This window comes from Salvelinus namaycush, chromosome 15 (genome assembly GCF_016432855.1).
Source record: "Salvelinus namaycush isolate Seneca chromosome 15, SaNama_1.0, whole genome shotgun sequence".
In the NCBI taxonomy this organism is placed as follows: Eukaryota; Metazoa; Chordata; class Actinopteri; order Salmoniformes; family Salmonidae; genus Salvelinus; species Salvelinus namaycush.
Window position 1 is genome coordinate 35,290,729 of NC_052321.1, and position 25,332 is coordinate 35,316,060.

A 25,332-nucleotide genomic window follows, 5' to 3' on the forward strand; every position below is an offset into this window, starting at 1 on the left:
AGCTGTCTTGGCCCCTTACTTTTTCAATCTGTACTAATGACATGCCACCTTCCTTGAATAAAGTCAGTGTGTCTATGTATGCGGATGACTCAACACTATACACGTCAGCTACTACAGCGAGTGAAATCACTGCAACACTTAAAAAAGAGCTGCAGTTAGTTTCAGAATGGGTGGCAAGGAATAAGTTAGTCCTAAATATTTCAAAAACTAAAAGCATTGTATTTGGGACAAATCATTCACTAAACCCTAAAGCTATACTAAATATTGTAATAAATTATGTGGAAATTGAGCAAGTTGACGTGACTAAACTGCTTGGAGTGATCCTGGATTGTAAACTAGCATGGTCAAAACATGTTGATACAACAGTAGCTAAGATGGGGAGAGGTCTGTCAATAATAAAGCGCTACTCTTTTTAACAACACTATCAAGGCAGGTCCTACAGGCTCTAGTTCTGTCACACCTGGACAACTGTTCAGTCGTGCGGTCAGGTGCCACAAAGAGGGACCTCAGAAAATTGCAATTGGCTCAGAACAGGGCAGCGAGGCTGGCCCTTAAATGTAAACGGAGAGCTAACATTAATAATATGCATGTACATCTCTCGTGGCTCAAGGTGGAGGAGAGATTGACTTCATCACTACTTGTTTTTGTAAGAAGCCTTGACATGCTGAATGCACCAAGGTTTCTGTTTAAACTACTAGCCCATAGCTCGGACACCCATGCATACCCCACAAGACATGCCACCAAAAGTCTCTCCACAAACCCCAAGTCGAGAACAGACTATGGGAGGCGCATAGTATTACATAGAGCCATGGCTACATGGAACTCTATTCCACATCAGGTAACTGATGCAAGCAGTAGAATCTGATTTAATAACAGATAAAAAATACACTATATGGAACAGAAGGGACTGTGAAGAGACACACACACAGGCACAGACACACATACACATGATAAGACAAAGACTCTATACACACGTATACATGGGATTTTGTATTGTAGATATGTGATTGTAGAGTAGTGGCCGGAGGGAACACAATGTGTTGTGAAAGGTGTTATGAAATGTAATGTCATGTAATATTAATAATTGTATATAACTGCCTTAATGTGGCTGGACCCCAGGAAGAGTAGCTGCATGCTGCCTTGGCAGCAGCTAATGGGGGTCCTTAATAAATACAATTACAAATACAAACTCGCTGTTGGCGAGTCTCCCCGCTTGTGCCATCAAACCCCTGCAACTTATCCAGAATGCTGCAGCCCGCCTGGTGTTCAACCTTCCCATGTTCTCCCATGTCACCCCGCTCCTCCACACACTCCACTGGCTTCCAGTCGAAGCTCACATCCACTACAAGACCATGGTACTTGCTGACGGAGCAGCAAGAGGAACTGCCCCTCCCTATATTCAGGCTATGCTTAAACACTACACCCCAACCCGAGTATTCTGTTCTGCCACCTCTGGTCTCCCGCTCAGCCCAGTCCAAGCTCTTCTCTGTCCTTTCACCCCAATGGTGGAACCAGCTTCCCCCTGAAGCTAGGACAGCAGAGTCCCTGCCCACCTTCCGAAAACATCTGAAACCTTACTTTTTCAAAGAGCATCTTGAATAATCTCACAGCACCCCCCACTTTGCTGATAGCTACTTTACTCAGGAAAAATGTGCTTACTCTGACTGTGATACTGTATGTGGTTGTCCCACCTAGCTATCTCAAGATGAAGGCATTAACTGTATATTGCTCTGGATAAGAGCGTCTGCTAAATAACTAAAATGTAAATGTATTCACAATCCCCTTCTCCAAATGGATTACTCATTTACCTAGCTCTTATCAATAGCTCTTATCAATTTATAAATTACAGCGCATGGAGAATGGGGTTATTTGTGTATCGGAAAAGAGAAAGTAGATGTTTTTTCACTTGGAACCGACAGGTTCACTCAACCTTATTCATGGTTTCATCACGCGTGAAGATGTTGCAATTATGAGGGAAATAAGTCGTGCTCAGAATACATTGTATCTGTAGACACACCTCTGCCACACCTCCATTTCTGTTATCTCCTCCCCAAACTAATACCTGCCTGGTCCATGTGTTTCCCCATGATTAAATTCAAGGTCAGAATACGCATAGAGAGAAAAGTGCATAACAAGGGAATTCAATTCCATTTACGTGCGGGTAACTCGGGTCTAATTTCCCCCCTTAATGAACAGAGATGTTCAATAAGATTATATGAGCAATAAGAAAACTATGCTTAAAAATGTTAGCTAGGCTAGAGTTTAGGGTTAGGGTTGGGAGTTAGTTTAAGGGGTTAAGGTTATGGTTAGTGGAAGGGTTAAGTAACTTGCTAAGTAGTTGCAAAGTAGCTAAAGAGTGAGGTTAAGTGGTTTTAAGGTTAGTGAACATGCTAAGTAGTTGCAAAATAGCAAGCAGTTGCAAAGTTTGTGATGAGATTCAAACACACAGCCTTCGGGTTGTTAGACGTTTGCGTTGTACGCCCACCCATCCACCCCAACCACAGCGCCTGGGGCTCTTCATTTCTGGCTTTAAGTGACCTTCTGTCTTATGTAACCATACCAAACGTAACATATCATACTAATTTGAGGGTCCTGTATTAAGTTTACTATGTTACGTCTAGTCTATGTGACTAGGATGCCTGGATGGGTCTGTTGGAGGATTACCTGAGCTGAACACTCTCTCCTCCCCTCCCACACCATTGAGGATCGGAGGACTGTCTAATGACAGAGAACACATTCTGAATAAACAATTCATGTAACAAAACATTTAGAACATTCCATGGAGTTTTGAAGAAAAGTCCACAGCTGTTAATTGTGAAGTCATGAGGGATTCCATTAGGGGAAGAACAGAAACTGGAACTGTTTGAGCTATTTGATTAATGAGGATCCTGCTGAACAAGTAAATGCTTGTTAGTTAGTTGGAGAAAACGCAATTAGGATGGAGAGATCCATGCATGAGGATGTAAACAGCCAATTTAAAAGTGTGGTGGTGTCAGACATGTTCTGAATTCATGGACATAGCTGCGTCTGAAATACCATCCTATTCCCTATATAGTGCACTACTTTTGACTGGGCCCATAGGGCTCTGGTCAAAAGTAATGCACTACGTAGGGAACAGAGTGCCATTTGGGACGCATACCATAATAACCTACTCTCCTGTGTACTAACACTGAACCAATGTCTCACAGAGTCAAAGCTCAACTTGAACTTTTGGTGAACTAGCCACATTTCAACAACACTGTGTTTGTTGTTCCATTAAGGGCCAAGTGGATGCATTCCTCCTCATTTCCCTGACTGTTTAGCTGCTACAGTATACACAGATAGATGGGCCTGAGGTGCCCTGGCTCTAACTAACTAATGTATTCTGTGCTTAGCTTTGTGTTTGTGTTTTGAATGGATAAACTAGGTGTTTAGACTAACGTTCTCAGAACTGAACCTGGGACTGTGAGAGACTTCTGCCTCTGTGAATCTCCCCGGAAGCATAAAAGATTCCCAAAAACAATGGTTAGGGTACGCACAGCGCCTGGGGCTCTTTTCACTGATAAATTCAGCATTATTACCACTTAATTACATTCAAATAGCAGTAAGTGCAAAGTCAATGATTGCTTTGATGAGAGAGGCTCTATCTGCCTCCGTTCCAACTAAGCGAGTGAGCGAGATGCGGCCCGCCGGGCAAAAACATATTGGAACCTCTTTTTTTGTTTGTCAGTCATCTTCCCGGATGAAACCAAGAACCCTCGCATCCACAAAAAGATTAGCCCAAATCCCCTTTGTCAACAGCGCCACATTTCATCTTGTCTGGCGGGTCTTTAGATAGCTCAACCCTGTCGACACACACATTACAGGCTGTTGTGTCACCATCTGCTCCAAAGATGCACATAGATTTATGCTGCTGTGTTTGTTTCGCCCTGGTGTCGACATGCCATAGACTTTGAGGAGGAGGGAAGGCATCTTTCTGTGTTTTCGAATAGAAGCTTTCCCCCGCTTTCTTTATCCACCTCCGTGCATGTTCACAGGAATATTCCCTTCATCCCTACACTGTTCTATCACTGTGTAGGGGTGGTATAAGTGTATGGGGGCAGATTGTGAGTGTTGGAATGTTTTTTTCCCACTATTTTCTTATCCTTGTTACATGGATTCTAGTAATGTGTTTGGTTATGATGATAAATTACCAATACAGAGCAGTCCTATATTTGAGGCCTTTGATTGATATCTGCAATATCTTCCAACTGTGAATCCTCAAATACAGTAGCTCATATGATACACAGTGAGACATCAGTCACTGGTGGAAAAAACTTGATTGTTGCAATCTGTTGATGATAGTACTACTTCCTCTATCAGCCCTCATCCCTCTGTCTGAGTGGGTTTCATTCCAGCCAATGAAGACATAGACTGCTCCTCTTTCTTTAGTATCAAACACTTTCTCTTCTATTTTCCCCTCAGGTTAGTATAGATTTTTCCCATCCACTAACCTGTAATGCATGCCCATTTCCCTTAGAGAGGGACTTGAAGATGAAAATAAAAATGCTGGGTTCAATAATGAGATGTCTCGGGGCTAAAGTCTCTAGCCAGCAATCATACACACTTTTTTAGCTTGTGTCGTTTTTTTTTGCTTGTGTAGCTTTTTGTGATTTTGTGATTACAGGAAGATTAGTTGCACATTAAAGGCCCAGTTCAGTCAAAATTCTGTTTTACCCTGTGTTATATTGTACAACAGCTGATGAAACTAACACTTTTTAAAGTGTGAAAAGATTTGATCAGTGTTAACTCCTGGTAGTTGCTGGTTGAAAATGCAATCTAAACAGGACCTTCTAATCAACAGGTTTGCATGGGCGGGAGTTTCGGCTTGCCTGGTGACATCAGCAGGTGGTAAACTGGTGAATAGACTAATAAGACTAATAAGGGCTCAGACACGCCAATAGCGTTTGCTGGCTGAGAGTACTGCCGGCCTAGCACCTCTGGAAAGACTGCCGGACATTATTTGCGAACCAAGTGCGCACCGATTTTACATGTAGAATCTTGTACAAATGTCGGCAGTTAGATGTTTACAGCGGATGGTCCCTAAACACAGCGCGCTGAATAATAGGCCAACGAACACTCGATCCACATTCATAACGAAGAGAGTTCCAAACTGATCTGGCAATAACAGCGGGTTTTCACGTTTCAGTTTCAGACAAAATCTAGCAAAATTCTTGCTTAAGAAATAGATTTTTTTGTCCATTTTAATGAAAAACTATTACAGTAATACCCTTAATTGTTACCCATAAATGATTTAATGTTTACATAAAAACTGCTGCATTGGGCCTTAAGTCATGCTTCTATAGTTTGGAGTGTTGCTGCTCATGTTACATATTACTATTCTGAGGAATTGGATCAGAATAACTGAACTCAAAGAATATCAAAATGAAGTTGGTTTCAGAAGAACTATGCCAGCCAATGTAATAGCATGGTCAAAATACGGTTCAAAACCCCAAAATGTTGCAACTTTTTAAATCAGACAATTTAATCAACACGTTTGACCTGTAGAAATATCCTTTGTTTGACAGCTGTACGTTTGTCAAAAAAAAAAACTGACCCAATGCAGTAACTACAAATCTGTGTGTCCAGTAATGCAACATTGCCAAAATGTCCACTTAGGTCGTTTTTCCCTGACGTCTTCTCAAAACACATCAGGTGATTGATAATGTTGGCAGGTTGTCGCTCTTAAGTGCTGCTTGTGTTGACAATGGCTTCTTTGGCCTCGTTTCCGCTGTGCTTTTTAGATGAATTCATTGATGATTGACGACGGCGAGATGAAAAAAGGGAAACAAACGCAACAAAGTAAACTTATTCATCATTCGCCCTCTTCACCAACATGACAGTAAAATAATGAAAACAGAGTCGTCAAGCCTACAGGGAGGGATGTCATCATGGAGTCGAGGCAGAGGACAAAGAAGCATCAACCGAGGACATAGATGGTCTGACTGAATCCTCCCCCATTACCAGCTCCTATCTGTCTGTTTGATATTCAGAGGTATGCAGGGAGGAGATCTATGGGGTCTGACTAGCTAAAGTCTGAAGGGCATATCTCCTCCTTCCCATATCAAAGAGGTACTGTCTGTGTGCATCCCAAATGGCACCCTATGATATAGGGCCCTGGTCAAAAGTAGTGCACTATGTAGGGAATATAGGGTACATTTTGGGATGCGACCTCTTCTCTATCTGGTGAGGATGCTCCAGGGGTCGCCCAGTTAGCGGTATCACATGTCGCCTCCTAGCTGCTCTCACTCATTAGCCTGGCGCTACTTGTTAGCGTTCTGGCCCTTTCTCCTTCATTAAGAGAGAGGCAGCAGGCTGACTGAAGCTGAGTGGTGGGGGACGTGTTTGTGTGCATGCATGTGTGCGTGCATGTAAGAGAGAGAGAGACAGAAAGTGAAAGAATGAGAGAGAGGGAGAGGGAAATAAAGAAAGATAGAGAGAGAGAGTTTGTGGTTGAGGTAGACACCAGTCACATCACAGGTGGGCTGGAGCTGGCAGTCTTCCCGATGCAAATTCTTTTTCCTGTGTTTGTGAGACATGGTTAGTGGTTAGGGTGGCTAGGCTAGAGAGAAATCACAAATTAAAGTTTTACCTGCAGCCTGCAGGTCCCTTCTAGCAGGGAATGATGAAGGAATTTACAAACCAAGGTGGACATTGGAGGAATCTGTGGAAACCTGTAACACTAGTTCCATCTAGTGGTTGAACTGATAACTGCAGTTCTTAACACACGGCACTCCAAGCAGATAAGGGTCAGATGGATAACACACTTGCTTATCATCTAGAATATTATGACTACGAAAATCTAGGTAAAAACTATTATGAATTATGAATAATCAACGTGATGTGTCTTCAACAACAGAGCGTAGGTCTAGTTTAAGAATTGTCGTTGATTCAAATTGAACAAACTACTTCCTTCCTTACTCTCCAATTCCTCATTTGTGTATATTCTGAGAGCCTTCCTGTATTTTATTTAGTTTTTAACTTAGACTTCCAGTAAAAAAAAAATGACACCACTCAGAGTGAACTCAGATCATTAGCCTTAATGCTAGTATATCCAGTCCCCAAGGACCCCACCATCATATCTGCTTCCCTCCTGTCTTCTCTACACTACACAACATGTTATGATTTTTAATGAATGATGTGTCTATGACAAAGGTATATTTTTAGGTCTGGTTAATGTTTGCTCCTCTCTCTCTCTCTCTCTCTCTCGCTCTCTCTCTCGCTCTCTCTCTCTCTCTCTCTCACATCAGTCTCCCCAGGAGACTCATTTGGATGGATATGTTACAATTTGAGGCATTCCTTTCTTTCCTTTTCTCGTTCTCTTTTTCTATCCCTAATTTATTCCAGTGGAATCTGAATCCATTTTTCTGTTTCTTTTTTGGGCAAGATTTTTTGTGATTTTTTTAAACCCACAACATGGTGACGAGAAGATTGATCAAACTCTAGAGTTCTTGGGTTACACAGACGTAGTTAAACAGATTTACTAATATTGTTGCCTAATGGGCTGATGATATTATATGACATCGCTCATTTTCTGTTTAGAATAGTTAGTTATACAATGAGAATGAAGAACCTTACATGTATCTGTGTGTGTGTGGGGGGGGGGGGTATTTCGGTATTTCTAGTGCCATCACATTGACAACTCACTAGTCTTTCTGTGTGAGAGTGTTCTCTCTTCCCCCCCCCCAGCATGTGGGTGAACAAGATGTAAGTCACCAGAATCCTCCACTCTCTCCTGTGGATTTCCAAAGAATCTTTACTCTCTGCTTCCTAATGTGCAGTAGGGGAAGTGAGTGTTTGATTCAACTTACTTTGATTATTTTCTATCAGTCACATTTCTTTGACAATTGAAACAGTGAGGTAGGTTGTCTGTGGCAGGTGAATCTGGGGAGAGATATAGCTTCATACTCCAGCTGGCATTCTGCCTGAGGGGATGTGATGTAACTGTTAACAGTTTGCATGAGAGAGAGAGAGAGAGAGAGAGAGAGAGAGAGAGAGAGAGAGAGAGAGAGAGAGAGAGAGAGAGAGAGAGAGAGAGAGAGAGAGAGAGAGAGAGAGAGAGAGAGAGAGAGAGAGAGAGAGAGAGAGAGAGAGAGAGAGAGAGAGAGAGAGAGAGAGAGAGAGAGAGAGAGAGAGAGAGAGAGAGAGAGAGAGAGAGAGAGAGAGAGGTCTTAATTACAGCCTGGCTGGTGAGAATTGCGTGCATTACTGTAAATGCACGTTGAGCCTATTGGCAGAGGTACCTTCGGGGTACTGTTGAACTCTTGGAAACAGACAGATTTGATTATGACATCATTTGCATAGCGCCCCCAGTCTCTGCGTGTACACACACACAGCTCTTATTAAGTTTCATGAAGAGAATCTGGCGAGGGGAGGCCAACATTACTGCATGGCACTGGACTATGAAACTATGAAAACCACACAGCTACTTATTACATGGGGGAGATCCCATCTGATGTTTGGTTATGATAATACATTACATTAGGCTCTCAAATGCTGCAAAGAAAGCAATGGTCCTCAGGCAAACACAACGGGGCTTTTCATTTGCCATGCAGCTGTTTGATTGTTTGTGATGATAGGCTTTGTTTGAGAAACGGGTTGATACTGTAGCAGTGGATATGTCACTCAAAAACAGTCAGCTAGACTACGTAAGCCCTAGAAGTGACACTCTTATAGAGATCCTCAAAGACAAATGCTAAGTAATTTCTTGTGTGTCTACTACGAGTTCGTTAACCTAAAGGCTGTATATCACAACCTACGCACACTCCCTGTCTCTCTCTTTCACTCTCCTGGCTATCTGTCATACTCCAGAGCCCTGAGCGTGTGTTAGTGTATAAGTGTTCGACGCAGGGTAAATCACTAAGGCTTGTGTCCCAAATGGCACCCTATTCCGTACATAGCGCACTACTATTGACAAGAGGCCCTGGTTAAAAGTAGTGCACTATACAGGGAATAAGGTGTCATTTGGGACACAAACTCTTACTGCTGGGTGTTTATTTAACATAGTCCTTTATGAGGGCTCAGGCTCCGCTCACTTACCCCCAACAACACCTTGACCCCCTGACCTTGACCCCCTGATCAGTAAATCCACCATTGGTTACGTCCCAAATGGCACCCTATCCCATATATCATGCACTAATTTTGAACCAGACTCCTATGGGCACGCTAAATCTCTGTGCCTTATTTAATTTCCTGACCCATGATCTGAGAGGGTGAAGAGGGATGAGGAGGAGGGGGAGGGGGATTAGGGTGAGGGGGGAAAAAAGAGGGTGTGAGGGTTGAGGAGGGGTGAGCGTTGAGGAGGAGAGAGTTGAGAGGGGAGGAGGGGTGAGGAGAGAGAGGGGCGTGAGCTTTGGTGGGAAGGAGGAAGGAGGGGAACGAAGGGGTGAGAAATGGTGATGCAGGAGGGGCGAGGAGGGGTGAGGCAGGAGTTTCCCAGTGACACGCCTCTGGTTCTTGTCATAATTTATTACCGGCCATTTTTCTGGGGCGGTGGCGTTTACAGCAGCTGCCAGAGTGGTGACTGGCAAAGCTACACAGTATTATCAGGAGGATTGTTTTGCATATATTACAGGGTTAAGTGCAAACCAATCTGGTTTATCCAAACACAGCAATCCAAACAGAGCAGGCCCGGAGACTGATGAGTAACACACACTGCTAGTTATGGCCCTCCTCTCCTTACTGCCTGTTCCTCACGATTGATTGGTCCTGATTGGTTGTAGAACATAACACAGACTTTGATTATATTACAAACGTTCACGCATGGATTGACGCTCTGCAGATAGAACATAGGAGGAGCGGAGAGCCGGGGAGTGATCTTCAGAGTGCAAGGCCGATTTGCTGCAAGGACGCGTGGAGCGGAGAGCTAGAACAGAGTGATTATAATTGCTTGGTTTCCCAGGGAATGTGTACTGGTGAGGTGGAGCTTTGATTACATATCTACAGTTACGTTTTGTTTCTGCTTACCTGTGATGAACAGAGTGTGAGCGTGAGTAGTAGAGGTCCTCGTGGGCCCTGACCAATCCAACGACCCCACACAGGTTACCGTGGGTTCACCCCGCCCTCCCAACCATGTCACATGTCTGGAATGTGTTGTGTGTAGAGGTCCTCAGAGAGGTTCCAAACAGAACCTCAGAACGTCTCAGTGAAATTGTTTTGGCATTCTAAATGGAACACCTCCGTACGCAATCTAGAATGATCCCCCAGATGCCTCCGTTCTGTGTGTATCCCCGCAGTGTGTTTAACGAGAGGGGAGGCCTCTGTGGTCTGAGCCGGCCCAGAGGAAGAGAGAGAGAGGGGTAGAAAGACCTAATCCAAGCAGGGCCCAGGGCCAGGGCTGATTTCCCACATAGACCATCAGGTTAAGTTACAGATTCAAAAGACAGGATCACCTCTTATATCACTTGGCCTTTTTTTCCTTTCGACTGCAAATGTTTGGGTTTTAGCATGCGTAATCCCACAAGCAATAACAACCCTCTCGCATTACTGTCTCTACGAGAAGTGGAGGGGATGCTGGAGGGAAGAAAGGAGGGTGGACACGCATTACACACACACACCATGCCATCGTCTTGAAAATTACCCATCATGCAGAGGGACAGGAAGGATTTTTTTTCAGCTCCGCTTCCAGGCCAAGGTCGAGAACTGATGTTAATTCAGCGGCAGAGGTCGCATCCTCTCGTCTACCCGCTCGACCACCCCCTCCATCCCTCCATTTGCATGAGAACAGACAAACCTCTCACTCCTGCAATGTCCATAGGGATGCTGGGAAGGCAGTGTGGTGTGGTGCGACACGGCGTAGCTCCGTGTTTTGTCATGCCTACCCGCAGAGCTGTCATGAGGAAAGAAACAGCGTGACCATGTTGATTAGGGTAACCTTTTGGGCAGGGAGTGGAAATATGCTGTCAGCTCACTACAAAAATACATAAGCAATCACATTCAATTACTCACTTAGCAAAGGTAGATTAGTTGGAGGTGGCTGCCAACACTGTGGCTTTTCTGAGGTCAGCTGGAATCACTGTAATCAGACGAGTTCGGGCGCTGGCGCTATATCACTTTCTACCCCTTCTTCGTTCCCTCCTTCCATCCTCCCTCCTCCGCTTATCCTCTCGTCCATCTATACCCGGAGCCCTCAATACCCTCTGATTCAACTCGCCTGAAAACATCCACAAATATTTACACTTCAGCGTTTTCTCCCTTTAAGTCTAATGTGAATTTCATAGTTCAGGAAACATCACACAGGTTTGTCGGCTCTTGATATTCTGTGTGTGTGTGTGTGTGTGTGTGTGTGTGCGTGTGTGTGTGTGTGTGTGTGTGTGTGTGTGTGTGTGTGTGTGTGTGTGTGTGTGTGTGTGTGTGTGTGTGTGTGTGTGTGTGTGTGTGTGTGTGTGTGTGTGTGTGTGTGTGTGTCAAATCTCACTTCATGTGCACATAATGAAGCAAAACTCATGAACACCCACACGGGGAGGGCCCTATATCAGCAGATGTGGAAGTGTGAACCCTCCCCTGACCATGAATCACAAATCACAGAGAGGTCCTTGCGTTAAACTCCCGCCACCCACAACTGATCTCTTCCTCTGCCCTTCGACTCACATACACACATACACCTGATCTCCACTGGACTCTCAACCTCTCCGGGGTTCCCGTCTGACATTCCCAACCCTTCCTGTTCCCGAGCCCTCCAACGCTACCCTGTTCCAAAAGGGATCAAATCTGTTAATGCCTGACAGGGCCTGTAAACTAGCTGTCCATCACTGGGCCTGGCTGACGGCTGTTATGACTGCAGTGAGGTGATGTGGTGCTCCGCTTTCGTTGCAGCCAAGACCGACTCTCTAACAGACAGACTCACAGAGACGATGCTGCTATGATTACCGTGGCTTTGACTTCATATACATGGTATGTGTCCCAAATGGTATCCTTTTCCCTATTTGGGCCAATATGGGCCCAGGTCAAAGTAGTGCACTACATAGGGAATAGGGTGTCATTTGGGATGCTTCCATGTTGGTTTTATGGGGAATTGGAAAGAAGGAAAGGGGGTATTAGATACTGTAGATATCACTAGACAGGATATGAATCAAGAGAATGTCAGTGTGTATGGCATCATATTCCCTATGTAGCACACTGCTTTTGACCAGAACTTTATGGGCCCTGGTCAAAAATAGTGCACTATATAGGGAATATGGTGCCATTTGGGACACAAAATGAGACAGAGGTTGTGTAAATGCTATCTCAGCTATTTGAGATGTTTTTTACAGTAATTGTCTGTCTCAGCAATTTAGATCGTTTTTACCTCAGAGATTGGAGGTTGAGACGTATGATGACGGCATGGTTTTGATTTAGGAGATTTCTCCGAAATTGAAAAATATCTTATATTATTATGCATCAACATATCAAATTATTACGTACATTTTGAAAACATAGGAGCTTTTTATAAATTCACTTTGTTGTAGAACAACAGCTTTGTTTATAATAAAATTATATGAATTGATGGTAAATAACTACATAATCATCTGACTGATTTAAAATGTATCAATGATCAGTTTCATTAATAAGTCAGAATGTGACTTTTCTTCATTGACCCAAAAGCATTGATTGGCTTTATCCATGTTGTTACATCTCTGGCCCACAAGGGGCAGCTCCAACACAGCTATTCACTGTGCATCATCTCATGCGTCCAAAATGACACCCTTTTTTTTAAGGACACCCTATTTGTAGTGGACTATTTTTGACCAGGGTCCATAGGCTTCTGTTCAAAATGTGTGTACTATAACGGGAAAAGGGTGCCATTTGGAACTTAAAATAAGTGTTCCTTCTATACTTAAGAATTCCTGTTACAGTGCCAGAGACGCTGGCCATTGCTCTTCTAAAGAAGATTTGATATTCTTAGTGGTTTTAGGCTGCGTTTACACAGGCAGACCAATTTTGATAATTTTTTCCACTAATTGGTCTTTTGACCAATCACATCAGCTCTTTTCACATTAGATCTTTCGTAGAGCTGATCTGATTGAGAGAAAAAAATCAGAATTGGGCTGTGTAAACGCAGCCATGTTGGCGTGGAATATTTAGGACAATGAGTTTTTCCTTACCGTGTGACTATATGGCAATAATCTATAACTATGGCCGAGATTTGCAGAGAGTTTTCCCTGTTCTGGCCCACACAGTCATGAAAAAACTGGCCGTAAGTATAGTAACTCTGAGGAAACAATATAAAAACATGTATATTACAATGTACAGCATCATACTCATGTCACTAACTGTTTATAGCCCAGGTTAGCCCTGTGAACCACAAGGCCAAGGGGAGGCAGGCAAATCTAATGCAACAGTCAATTGGAGTCTACTCCCTGCGTGTCGGTACTAGCCCACCACAGCTGTTCCTGGGTGGACTGGACGACCTCTCTCTCGCTGCATTTACATCTCCAGGGGAAACCAATGACGGCTGGGATGAAAGATACACTACATGACCAAAAGTATGTGGACACCTGCTTGTCGGAATAACTCATTCCAAAATAACGCGCTTCAGCACTTGGCGGTCCCGTTCTGTGAGCTTGTGTGGCCTACCACTTAACGGCTGAGCCGTTGTTGCTCCTAGATGTTTCCACTTCACAATAACAGCACTTACAGTTGACCAGGGCAGCTCTAGTAGGGAAGAAATTTGACAAACTGACTTGTTGAAAAGGTGGCATCCTATGACGGGGCCACATTGAAAGTCACTGAGCTCTTCAGTAGGGTCAATATTTGTCTATGGAGATTGCATGGCTGTGTGCTCAGTTTTATACAGCTGTCAGCAACGGGTGTGGCTGAAATAGACGCATTCACTCATTTGAAGGGGTGTCCACATACTTTTGTAAATATATTGTAGCAATGTTAAATGCTGCTCCTCGCTCCAAAAAATAAGATATCTTGTATGTTTGTCATTATGTGATGATGCGCTATTAATCATATACAGTAAATGTTTTTGATCATATTAATTTATTTTTTTTAGGGAAGTCAAGTCAGATAAAAAAAAATGATGTTTGTGGATTTTGGAAGTGTTTGCAGAATACACTGTTTTTCCTCATGTCCATATGAACAGACATATCTGACATGCACACTCAAAATGATTGAGGCTTGGAGAATCAAACATAGAAAATGACAGTAGCCTTTTAACATACAAGGGTACATGCTATTATGTTTTATTATACTGATGAATCTCCATGTAAAGTTAGTGTTTCAATGTTCCAACGCTCAAGGTAGCGTTTAGTTTAGAAATCTTCTACATATGACCTGTGTGCACCATGTAATTTACCGGCCAAAAAAAGCATTTACATTACTTACTTTCTGGCCGGTAGAAAAAATGTTCATGCAATCATTTGTTTTCAGTTCCCTCAGCATTTGATATAAACCACAGGCTAGTTTGAATTTAAGTATATAAATGGGCTTAATAGTATTTAGAGGAAAAACACAGATTAATCAGATGTGGACATGTTTATTATGTTCTACTGTGTTTTAGTCCAGGAGCGGCTATTATCTGATAGCAGACAGCCTGTGTGTGTGTGTGTGTGTGTGTGTGTGTGTGTGTGTGTGTGTGTGTGTGTGTGTGTGTGTGTGTGTGTGTGTGTGTGTGTGTGTGTGTGTGTGTGTGTGTGTGTGTGTGTGTGTGTGTGTGTGTGTGTGTGTGTGTGTGTGTGCGTGTGTACATGTTTTTCTGCCTTATCAGGACCAGAATGTCCTGACAAGTCACCAGAATGTCCTGAAGGTAGGGAAACTAAACAAGACTTTTTCATGTCCTTATTTTGTTAAAATTCTATTTTAGGCTGTGTGTGTGTGTGTGTGTGTGTGTGTGTGTGTGTGTGTGTGTGTGTGTGTGTGTGTGTGTGTGTGTGTGTGTGTGTGTGTGTGTGTGTGTGTGTGTGTGTGTGTGTGTGTGTGTGTGTGTGTGTGTGTGTGTGCATGAGTGTGTGTGTGTGCATGAGTGTGCATGAGTGTGTGCGTATGTGTGGTTGGATGGAGAGAAGAGAGGTCATTCTGTTTTACTTGTGATTTATCCTTCATAATTTCCCAGGACCATAGTTCTGTTGTTGATACAGAGTATCATTTTGATTCATGATCTGAGTAAATAGCGAGCGATTTGCCCTGAAAGAACAAAACACAGACCCTCACATCACTTGCTCATTAATCCACACATTGTTTTATTTACTCCTAGCTCACTCAGCGACCGTGAGGAGAGAGGGACGGGAGAGGGAGGTGGGAGGAGGGGGCGGGTGTGTAGGGGAGATGTTGTGGGATGAAAAACAACCATTCTACTGTCAGGCCTTTAGTGGAGCTGGCAGTTGGTGGGACGCTGGAGGGGAGAGAGAGAGGGGGGAGGGTTACATTGTATAGTGACATAAATATGCCGGCCTAAGCACTACACAGACGTACGTACATAGTAGTGGTTTGTGTCGAGTTGATGGTTGATGGTTCTATGTCTGGATAATGTTGCAGGCCCCACACTACACTATAATGTTGTGTGTGTGTGTGTGTGTATATATATATATAGCTGGTCCTGTGCCAGCTACACTCACGGGTTTTAACTTGGGGTGAAGACTTTATGCCAGGTTAAAGGGGCATGTACAAATACAACACCCTCTAAACATGAGCCTGGCTTCACCCCACCCCCTCAGTCATCCCCCTCTTATCCTCTCAACTCACCCCAGCACATACCTCTAATCCCCCAATTCTCCTCCTCTTTCTCCTGCACCACCCTCCCCGTCTCACCACCATACCCCACTAACCCCCTTTTTACCCCACATTGCCTTGTCCTCACTCAAGTCAATGTCCTCTCCTCTGACTCCCCACACACTCCCCCTAAATCCACCCCCCCTCTTCACCTCCCTCCAACACTCCCCCACTGACCTCCCTCATCCGTCCTTGCCTCCCTGCTCCCCAGGTCCTGTGGGTGGCTGAGTTCAACCCACGGTGGTAATCAGTGGTCAGACCTCAGCCCCTAGCTGTGTATACTAGAACCTTCCTCATCTCCCTCCCTCGGCCCCTAGCTGTGTATACTAGTCCCTTCCCCATCTCCTGCCTGTCTGCCCGGGCCCCACCACACACCCCAATTACCCAGCATTCAGCATGAATAGGGGCAGAAAAGCACACACTAGGTAGAGGTATACCTCATCCAAATTACTCATGTGTGTTTGGTTTGGCGTGTGGTGGCCACAGCAAAAAACATTATGCTCTCTCTCTCTCACTCTATCTCTCTATTTCTCTCTTTCTCTCACTCTATCTCTCTCATTCTCTTGGTCTCTATCTCTCTCACTCTCTCTTTCTCTCTCTCTCTTTCTCTCTCTGCCCCTCTCTATCTCTTTTCCCCTCTCTCTCTCTAAGGTCTTTAAGACTAACAGAATAGCCCCTGATTTCTGAACCTCGTTGGCTCAGAGGGGAGTTGTCTCAAACTTTACGAGCACCACGTTCACCTTTGAGATAAGTGAACGCTGGCAGCGGTTGGTTAGGATTGACCTGCTGGCTCCCAGATTTAAAGCTCCTTAGCGGTTTAGCAGGGGGCCTGCTGACTAATAGAAGTCAGTCGATGACGGGTGTGCTGCGATGTGTGTGGTGACAGGCAATGTAATTACACGGCTGGTCAGAGAGAACATTACAGTAGTTAAGAGCTTTCAGGCGCTAAACTCAGCTATAAAAGGATCCTTACAATTAAGTATTTGTTTATCATCTCCAATGGTGGCATTGTGTGTGTGTGTGTGTGTGTGTGTGTGTGTGTGTGTGTGTGTGTGTGTGTGTGTGTGTGTGTGTGTGTGTGTGTGTGTGTGTGTGTGTGTGTGTGTGTGTGTGTGTGTGTGTGTGTGTGTGTGTGTGTGTGTGTGTGTGTGTGTGTGTGTGTGTGTGTGTGTGTGCGCTCAGCCCTAATCTAGCCTTAAGGCAAAGGTGATTCTGAAAGGAACGGGCCTTTTCAGCCGGCTGAGAGAGGGAGAGGGGGAGGGAGAGAGGGGGAGCGAGACAGAGAGCGAGAGAGGGGGAGAGAGAGAGAGAGCGAGAGAGGGGGAGAGAGAGCGAGACAGAGAGCGAGACAGAGAGTGAGCGAGAGAGAGAGTCCAGCACAAAACAAAAACAAACACCAAACCACACGTCATCCCAGTGAAATATGGTAATAATATAGTAGAAAGTTTACATTTGTAAAAATATGCATTATTTGTCTTAACTTTCATTCGGAGGTCCTGCCTGCCATGATGAGGCCATTTTACAGTACATGTATATGTCTATGGAAGTGGACCACAGAGCAGGCCAACACCCTTGTCTATCTTTCGACCGACCAGGGAATCCACCCAAGAGCTGTCAGTCCAGAGGCCAAATCACCCAGCACTATGACTCTCCAGACCCCATGTACTAATAACATTATTCAGAGAGCTGGGGCCCTCAGGGCTGATACAGTATGATACGGAGAGTATATACATCAGCTTTCAACATCACAGGGTAGAGAGAAAGGCTTATGTAAGAGAAAATTGTCCACAGAACGGCTGGACCCGAGAGCCAGAGAGCCTAGCTCTCACTTCAAAACATAGCGACACTTCTGAGGGAAAAATAGAAAATAAAGAGAGAGGTTTAAGTTAACTCAATACCCAATTTTTCTTGGACTCCACCTATATTTTTGCAAGTGCCGGGAACGATGCATAAAAGAGGTCCAAAAAAAATGATAGTTTCAGAGAAAAAAATTGCATTAAATTTGTGAAATAGAAAATTACTGCTCATGAAAAAAAGCATTGATTAATGACTGTGGCTGGCCTTGTGTTTTGTATATTTCACTGGCGCCCTGCACTGCAACACTTTATAAATCACAGCTGGACATACTGTATAAGGGATTATTAGGAATACGTGGTGTGTTTCATGGTCTATATTATGGCCAAATCTTTAAGTACCTGCTCTGGACCTCCTGTAATCTGTTTTAAACAGTCACTTTAGGAGTCCTGTAGTTATTTTCCCCATATTAAATCTATCTCTGGAAATACTCAACCAGATAGTACCTATCACAGAATTAAATATAACTTAAATATAACAGAATTATAGGATCTTTTTAGTACCTATCTTGGAAAAGTTGGTGGGTTGGAAAATCTAACTGACCACTTGGAAATTTGATCAGAATAATTATGCCCTAGATTGAATTATTAAAATTAGATTTAAAACATAATGATTCGTTTAGGGATTAATATAGTAAATACAGGAAATGTTACTTGATGATAGTCTTAGATTATGTAGCAGTAAAATACTGAAGCTAATGACAATCATTAGCAAGATACAATCATAAAGATGAAACCATTGTTGCACACATTGCTTAAATGATTATAGTTATCCCAAAGGACTAATAAAATGTTCACATAATGTAGACTTTAGGAATTTCCATATTTCTATCTAGGGATTAAAATGTGTTCAGAATCATTCAAAGGATTCCACATATTAGATGATGGCGGAAAATAAAATCTGAACTCTCCAATACAATGCCTGTATATTTATTGCTATCACACTGTTCTTCCAAAATATAGAGAAATATAATGTGTACCAGTTGCCATCCACACTGATTTTAAATGACAGTATCAAAACGTGATAGGTACTTTCACTGCACTCTGATATATACTGTACTTTCAATCTACACTGATAAAAAATCCATATCTGTCATCTTTAGACCAAATAATATTCCTATATTGTGTCTATGTATCTTCTATTACCTTTAAATACCTCATCTACAAACTGAGATGCAAAACAGCCTGGTGTAGACGCAGGGCACACAGCATGGGAACCCGTTTACATTACCCTCATATCAAATCCCAGCTTGCCCCTTTAAAAAGAAATCAATGCATTTCAATATAAATCAACGTCAGTACCTGCTATGCCAAACCAGCACATGGGTAAAATTGAGGATTGTGGAGGGTCTGTCGGTGTATATATCATGATTTTATATGGTGTCATTTCCATGAGGTAATGACAGGGGTTAATATATTTGATTTGTGTGGCGTGAACGTGTGTGGGTCTGGGGGTTCTGTAAGGAGTAGGGACACACCGTGTGATCAACACTCTTAGAAAGAATACCCCTTTTTGGTTCCAGGTAGAACTTTTTGGGGTTCCATGTAGAAAACACTGGGGAAAGGGTTCTATATGGAGCCCAATAGGGTTCTACCCAGGCCCGACTCTATGATGACATGCCTGAGGGGGGCATTTTAAGTCACAACTAGAAATGTTTTTGAGCCCTATAAAAACAAGATAGATTGGTCCTACTGCTGTTCAAATGTACAATTACGTATCTGAAATGTAGCCATACACATCAACAAACGTTGTTTTATATAATAACACAAGAAAGATATGTGCCACGCTGCAACAGACAAGCGTATCCGAAATGCAGCCGTAGCTGCCGTAGGCCTATACATAATTTGCGTCTACCAACACGCACAACTCGACGCCCTACCTGGAACCAAAAAATTGTTATTTAAAGGGTTCCCGTATGGGGTTCAGGTTCTAGATGGCACTTTTTTTTCTATATATGTGGGATCTTAATTTGAACCAGGTAGCTACAGCAGGAAAATAATAATGCAGCAACAGGAAATGAGAATTTTTATGTGAATTATTTTGTGGATTAGAATGAATTTACATTTTTTTTGTAGGGGCTGATACATTTTTCGTTAGGGCAAATCAAGTCTGAAATTTGAAAGTGGAAATTACAAACCTTAGAAGTCTTATTAAACCTTGAATACACTAGACAAAAGTTTGCATTTCCTGCCATGAAGGAAAATCCCTGCAACAACAGGATGATCAAGTTAAGATACAGCATCTGTAAGAGTGTACAGAAAGGTCAAAACAATTATGACTGCCTATGACGGATATTATAATGTCGTTTGTAGCTGTAAGACAAATACTACAATGTCTTAGCATTAGGGGGCTATAGTAAAGAGATACCGAAATGTGAGCTTTGAAGCAGCTCCTCATAGCATTTTACCATCTTGCTGTATAAGCTCATAGAAATCATACCATACCGTAAACCATTTTTAAAAGTCAAGTGGAGCTGTTTTTTTGTGAAGGGTGATTTGACCTTGGAAGACGGAAAATATAAATCTCTAACTCAAAATTCCATGACCTAGCATTGCTGTTAAGTATGGTATTGAAATGTAAATCGGGGATGCATTTCTGATCAGTTTTACAATGTTTCATTGTAGGCCTATGGAAATAAGCACTGCACTTTTCAACGCTAGGCATATATAGATATAATATAACACAATTAGGACTAACATCAATACACCAATAATAATTGGTATTTGGTAATACACCAAAACGTAAAATAAGTGAGTAACACCATTTAACAACGTAAAAATGCAACGCCTTTCCATGTACACTAGTTGACACTGTTAGATATTAGGGCTGGTGTAGACATGGGGGAATTAAGATAAATGTTATAAATTGTGTATGACATAGACATACTGATTAGCTTTGACTATCACTAACATGCAACATGGAAAACTGTTTGAATCAGGTATGTAAATCGCTTTGAATTACAAATTAAAGAGGCAATTCGGGATTTGTACATACATTTTTTACACTCCCAGCATGTTGTGGGGCTGAAGTTTAATTCGTTATTTTATTTTATTCAAAATAATTCACCATCGAATTTGATTACCAGCCCTCCCACATGACCGGTATGATGAGCTACCTCTGGTGTGTACGACAATGCTTCTGTATTGCAATGGATCTCCCTTATTCTGTGTGAGAAAACATTACTTGAGAAGCTGACCCATCATTTGGGGCGGCAGGTAGCCTAGTGTCTAACAGTGTCAACTAGTGTACATGGAAAGGCGTTGCATTTCTACGTTGTTATATGGTGTTACTCACTTATTTTACGTTTTGGTGTATTACCAAATACAAATTATTTTTGGTGTATTACCATTGATGTTAGTCCTAATTGTGAGCGTTGGACTTGTAACCAAAAGGTTGCAAGATCGAATCCCTGAGCTGAGAAGGTAAAAATCTGTCGTTCTGCCCCAGAACAAGGCAGTTAACCCACTGTTCCTAGGCCGTCATTGAAAATAAGAATTTGTTCTTAACTGACTTGCCTAGTTAAATACAGATAAAATTTGTACAATATCTTGTCTAAAACGGTTGATTATTTACTTTTAGTGAGTTATGTAGGATATTTAATCTCGTCTGAGGTGAATTTAGGTTGGTAGTTTTGGGATTCATTCCTGATCAAATTGTTAGTTATTCGAACACCTGTGAATTGACAGAAAAAGTAGATATATCAATTGGTGGTGTAGTTCACTGGAACATAACTACCGTTATCATTAGGCTACAAAGACAAGTGTTGGTTTGTCAAATTCATGAAAAAGGCAACAAAAGAAACATATAGCCTATGTTATGAATATTCTTTTGATGACACACCTGTTGTTTTGAGTATGTTGGTGATATACTCATCTTTGCTGTTGTAAACGAAATAATGTGTGCTTTTGATAATCATTGTTGATACATTTAATTAAAGGGGACAAAAACAGCTCGTGAACAGTTTTAGTATTCAAAAATATATATTTTCTCGGGGTATACTTTGCCACATCCAAGGTTTCATTTGTGCGCATGGATCGAAAATAATTGAATGTGTTTTCTACCAATACGACACCTTCTAGTAAATGTTATAAGAAGACTAGAAGCTCCATATTAACTGTACCATTTATGACTTCTCCGTGAAATAACCTACTACTATGCAAGCATTATTTCCACGCAAAAAGGGTGTCTTTTGCAGTGCGTCTGTTTTTCAATTGACTTGCATCTGGGAAACAACCAACTTTAGCCTAATGTAAATCTATAGCATTTTAATTTCTAAAATGACTAGATAATATTATTATAAATATAAAAAGACATTCATTGAAAAGAGACAAACGAAATAGAGATGATTCAGATATGATTTAATGTATATTCATTCTTACTGTAATTATCGTTAATTGCAACATGTAGACAAAACGTTTCAGTCAAATCCCCAAACACACCTGTAGGTATAGTAAAGAGTTGACAAATATACTTTCGTCCATTTATCTTATAAAGGTTGCCCCAGTCTAGTAAGCTCTAAAATATATTCTCCCATTGATGTAGTTTCAGAATATTCTTTGCAGTAAATCGTGATGATGAATAGACAACGCAAGTATAATAAAACAATATCAGATTTATAACATTTAGTAATATCCATATGAGATGTCATGTCAGATCGCAAAGTATTGAGACACGCCAGAAAATTGGTCCAGGCTCCTTGCACACCACATCTTCGAGATGGTATGCATAACATTAAACTTTAAATTAAATATAAATAGCCTACCAAATAGCAATAATAAAAGTAATATTTACTATACAACTGTGCAACATCATGGCAACACATTTCATTACTTCAGTCCACATGACATTTACACTATGTACAAAAAGTCAAAATCTTGTATGTATTGGTGTGGATGTGCAAGATTTGCGCATATATGCAACCAACGGTCTTTTCTCGTTTTGCGTTAGACCAATATCAGCTGTCAGAATCCACGTCGCTTTTGCTTTCCTCGGTTTTCTCTGTGGGTATTTTCGTCGATTTGTTCCATTTCTGTGAGTTTTCAGATTCTTCCGAGGACGACCTTTTCTGCCTTCTCCATTTCGCTCGTCTGTTTTTGAACCACACCTATGCGAAAATAAAAGATACAATATTTGTAATTTGTATGAAATATTTGTTAGACCGTGGTGTAGAGTAATTGTAAGGTAATTTGGGTTTAATCGAATATATTTTTGGCACTAGAAAGACGTGAACGATTGCTATTACTATGTGCGTATAACGCTTGGATAGAATGTGTCCTTTCACGTAGGCCTATGAGCGTAATTTGTTACAAGGTGCAACGAACGTTCTGTGTTGATACCCATATTTTTTTTATTCAATAATGGAGAGATTATTCACAGATATTCTGAAAATGATCGCAGACTAATGTGTATAGGGAGATGGAGCGCCAGCAACACTGGCCGGTGCATGCACTCACCTCGACCTTCTCCTCCCGTAGATGCACTTTCCGCGCGAGCTGTTCCCGTGTGCCGACGTCAGGGTACTTGGTCTCCTGAAAAAGGGTTTCCAGAGCTTCAAGCTGCTCGTCGGTGAAGATGGTCCGGTGTCTCCGCTTACGTCGGCAGTGGAGCTGGTTCAAGAGCTGGAGCTCGGTCCGAGACAAGGTGCCCACGTTCATATAGGACATCATCTGGTGCGGGACGGGAGAGATGAGCACGGAGCCCGTGCTGTCATAACCTGCATGAAGAAATAAATAAAGATTAGATTACATTAGGGGAAAAAATTCCTCAATGAGGCAATTAATTTCGCACCACACCCAATGGGCCTACAGACAAAATCACAAATTAACCAAACGAAAAAACAACTCAGCACTAACCCAAAAACAACACTTTTACACATGTATGACATAGCCTACTCATCCCATGTTCCCACCTACACAAAGTTTAGCATACAAACTATTTCAGTTAATACGTAAAAGTTCAACTGAATTAGAGGAGGCTATACCACAGATATGCTTATTAGATAGGCTATATAGGCACCAAAATGACTGTCTTTGTAATGTTGTGCAATGGGCGCATTTCTTAAGTTGACACACCAACCAATCTACAATATATCTACCATCCCCTATAAACATAACGTTTTAACGTTTAAGTGTCATTACCGACAGCGTTATATTGTCCATCACCAAAGGAACATGCAGCGTTTTTACATTTTAAAAAGGGTAACCTACCTGTTGGAATACATGGGCACTGTTGCGAGCCGAGGGTTGGGATAGCGCCGCAGCACGCAGGGCCATTGGGGCCCTGCAAATGCAGTTGTCCGTAATAATAGTTATTATATCCTATTCTAGTCCCGTTCACCGCCTGCATCCCCGGGGGAGAAGGTCCAGTTGCGTGCGAGTAGAGTCCATTGTAATCGGTAGCAGTGTAGATGGAATCCGTGAGGTTAGAGAACACCACTGGGGGATTCCGATGGAGGAGAACCGAGTCCTTGCAAGTGGGTCTCCCGGCCAGGATACTGTCGATACTGAACATACCAGCGGGCATCACCGATACGTGAAAAGGGAGATAAAATGCGTTGCTTTTTAAAAGTCCTAAATTCTGTGTAAGTCGGGAGAAAGTCCGTAAAAAGTTCCTAAATATGGGTCATAACATCGAGTTTGTTGACTTTGGCGTGTTTCTCTCGCGTTGGACCGACTCCGGTGGATGCGTTCAGACTGAGGCTTCACTAACTTGTTTTCGTGGTCCACTTGAACTCCAGCCCGATTATATGCTCGGCTGACGTCACCGACCAGTTGCGCCTGTGCTGGAGGAGCGGATGACAAACCGAGAGCAGAGATTGGCTGATTTTAAGTTTACCTCACAACGGTGTGAAAGGCACAGATATGTGTATTGAGAATTAATTCAATTAAGTTAATCCGTACTATTTGCAGACTTTTGAAACAAACCACCCAACTCAGTGCTATGTCAGCCGTGAGGGTTAATTGTAGGCTACAAGGTAAGCTAATCAGGTTAATTTCATTGTCCGCAAAAGGATTGGTAAACGTATTCCCTGTGAAATCATTAACGTTGTGTGTATTTGTGTGTGCACGTGTGTGTGTGTGACTCTAATCATCTTTTTCATTTTATTAACAGGCCCAAGTTTGACAACATCCACACGTCTCAAGGGTCTACCTTTTCTGTCACCAAAACCCAAAATAACCACCCCAAATAACACCATAATATAGATCCCTCCCTTCCATTCTACACACAATGAATAAAAATACAAATATAGGCCTATAACATTTAATCAAATATATTCCATTGCGTATGAGGCTCCGGATCTCAGTCTGTGTTGCTGCATGTTATTTGGGAAACAGTCGGTCTGACACGACCATCACAGAGCTCACCACGGGAGATAGTCGTGAAGAGATTATCTCTGTTTACTCCATCAGCGGGGCTATCTCGATGGGTAGGAAATCGTGCGTATTAACTTTAAACACCTCCGCTAACTACTCGTTCCATGAACATATTACTCTCGCTGTGATAAGATAACGGCCATTATCGCTTCTATTCTCAGCGTTAGAGAAAACTTATTACAATTACACGCCTAATCAAATGAAATGCAACGGTGGAAATGAGGCGAATGTTACTTCAGAGCGCATATTTCATTTAGTGAGAATGGACTGAGGAGCTGGGAACGTCTATTCTGAGTCCCTGGGTTATCCACTTCGGTTATAAAACGGGTTTTACATTCAGGAGAATGTTGATTGCATTCAAACTATCAGTGATTTTTGTTGTTGATAGACGTAG

At 42.4% G+C, this 25,332-nt stretch overlaps 1 protein-coding gene across 1 annotated transcript; it reads right to left on the reverse strand.

Annotated features, from left to right (window-relative positions):
- Window positions 1-22,519: 22,519 nt before the first annotated feature.
- Window positions 22,520-24,087, reverse strand: gsc (goosecoid). Its single transcript, XM_039009045.1, has 3 exons — window positions 23,772-24,087; window positions 23,019-23,278; window positions 22,520-22,669 (listed from the first exon to the last, which is right to left on the reverse strand). Exons 1-3 carry the CDS (start codon window positions 24,085-24,087, stop codon window positions 22,520-22,522), a joined length of 726 nt encoding a protein of 241 aa, XP_038864973.1.
- Window positions 24,088-25,332: the final 1,245 nt, after the last annotated feature.

Coding starts and splice junctions, on each gene's coding strand:
- gsc (XM_039009045.1), bottom strand. CDS start 24,087: ATGCCCGCTGGTATGTTCAGTATCGACAGTATCCTGGCCGGGAGACCC. Junction 23,279..23,771: donor GTGCCCATGTATTCCAACAG/GTAGGTTACCCT, acceptor TTCTTCATGCAG/GTTATGACAGCACGGGCTCC. Junction 22,670..23,018: donor TACGGGAGGAGAAGGTCGAG/GTGAGTGCATGC, acceptor ATTTTCGCATAG/GTGTGGTTCAAAAACAGACG.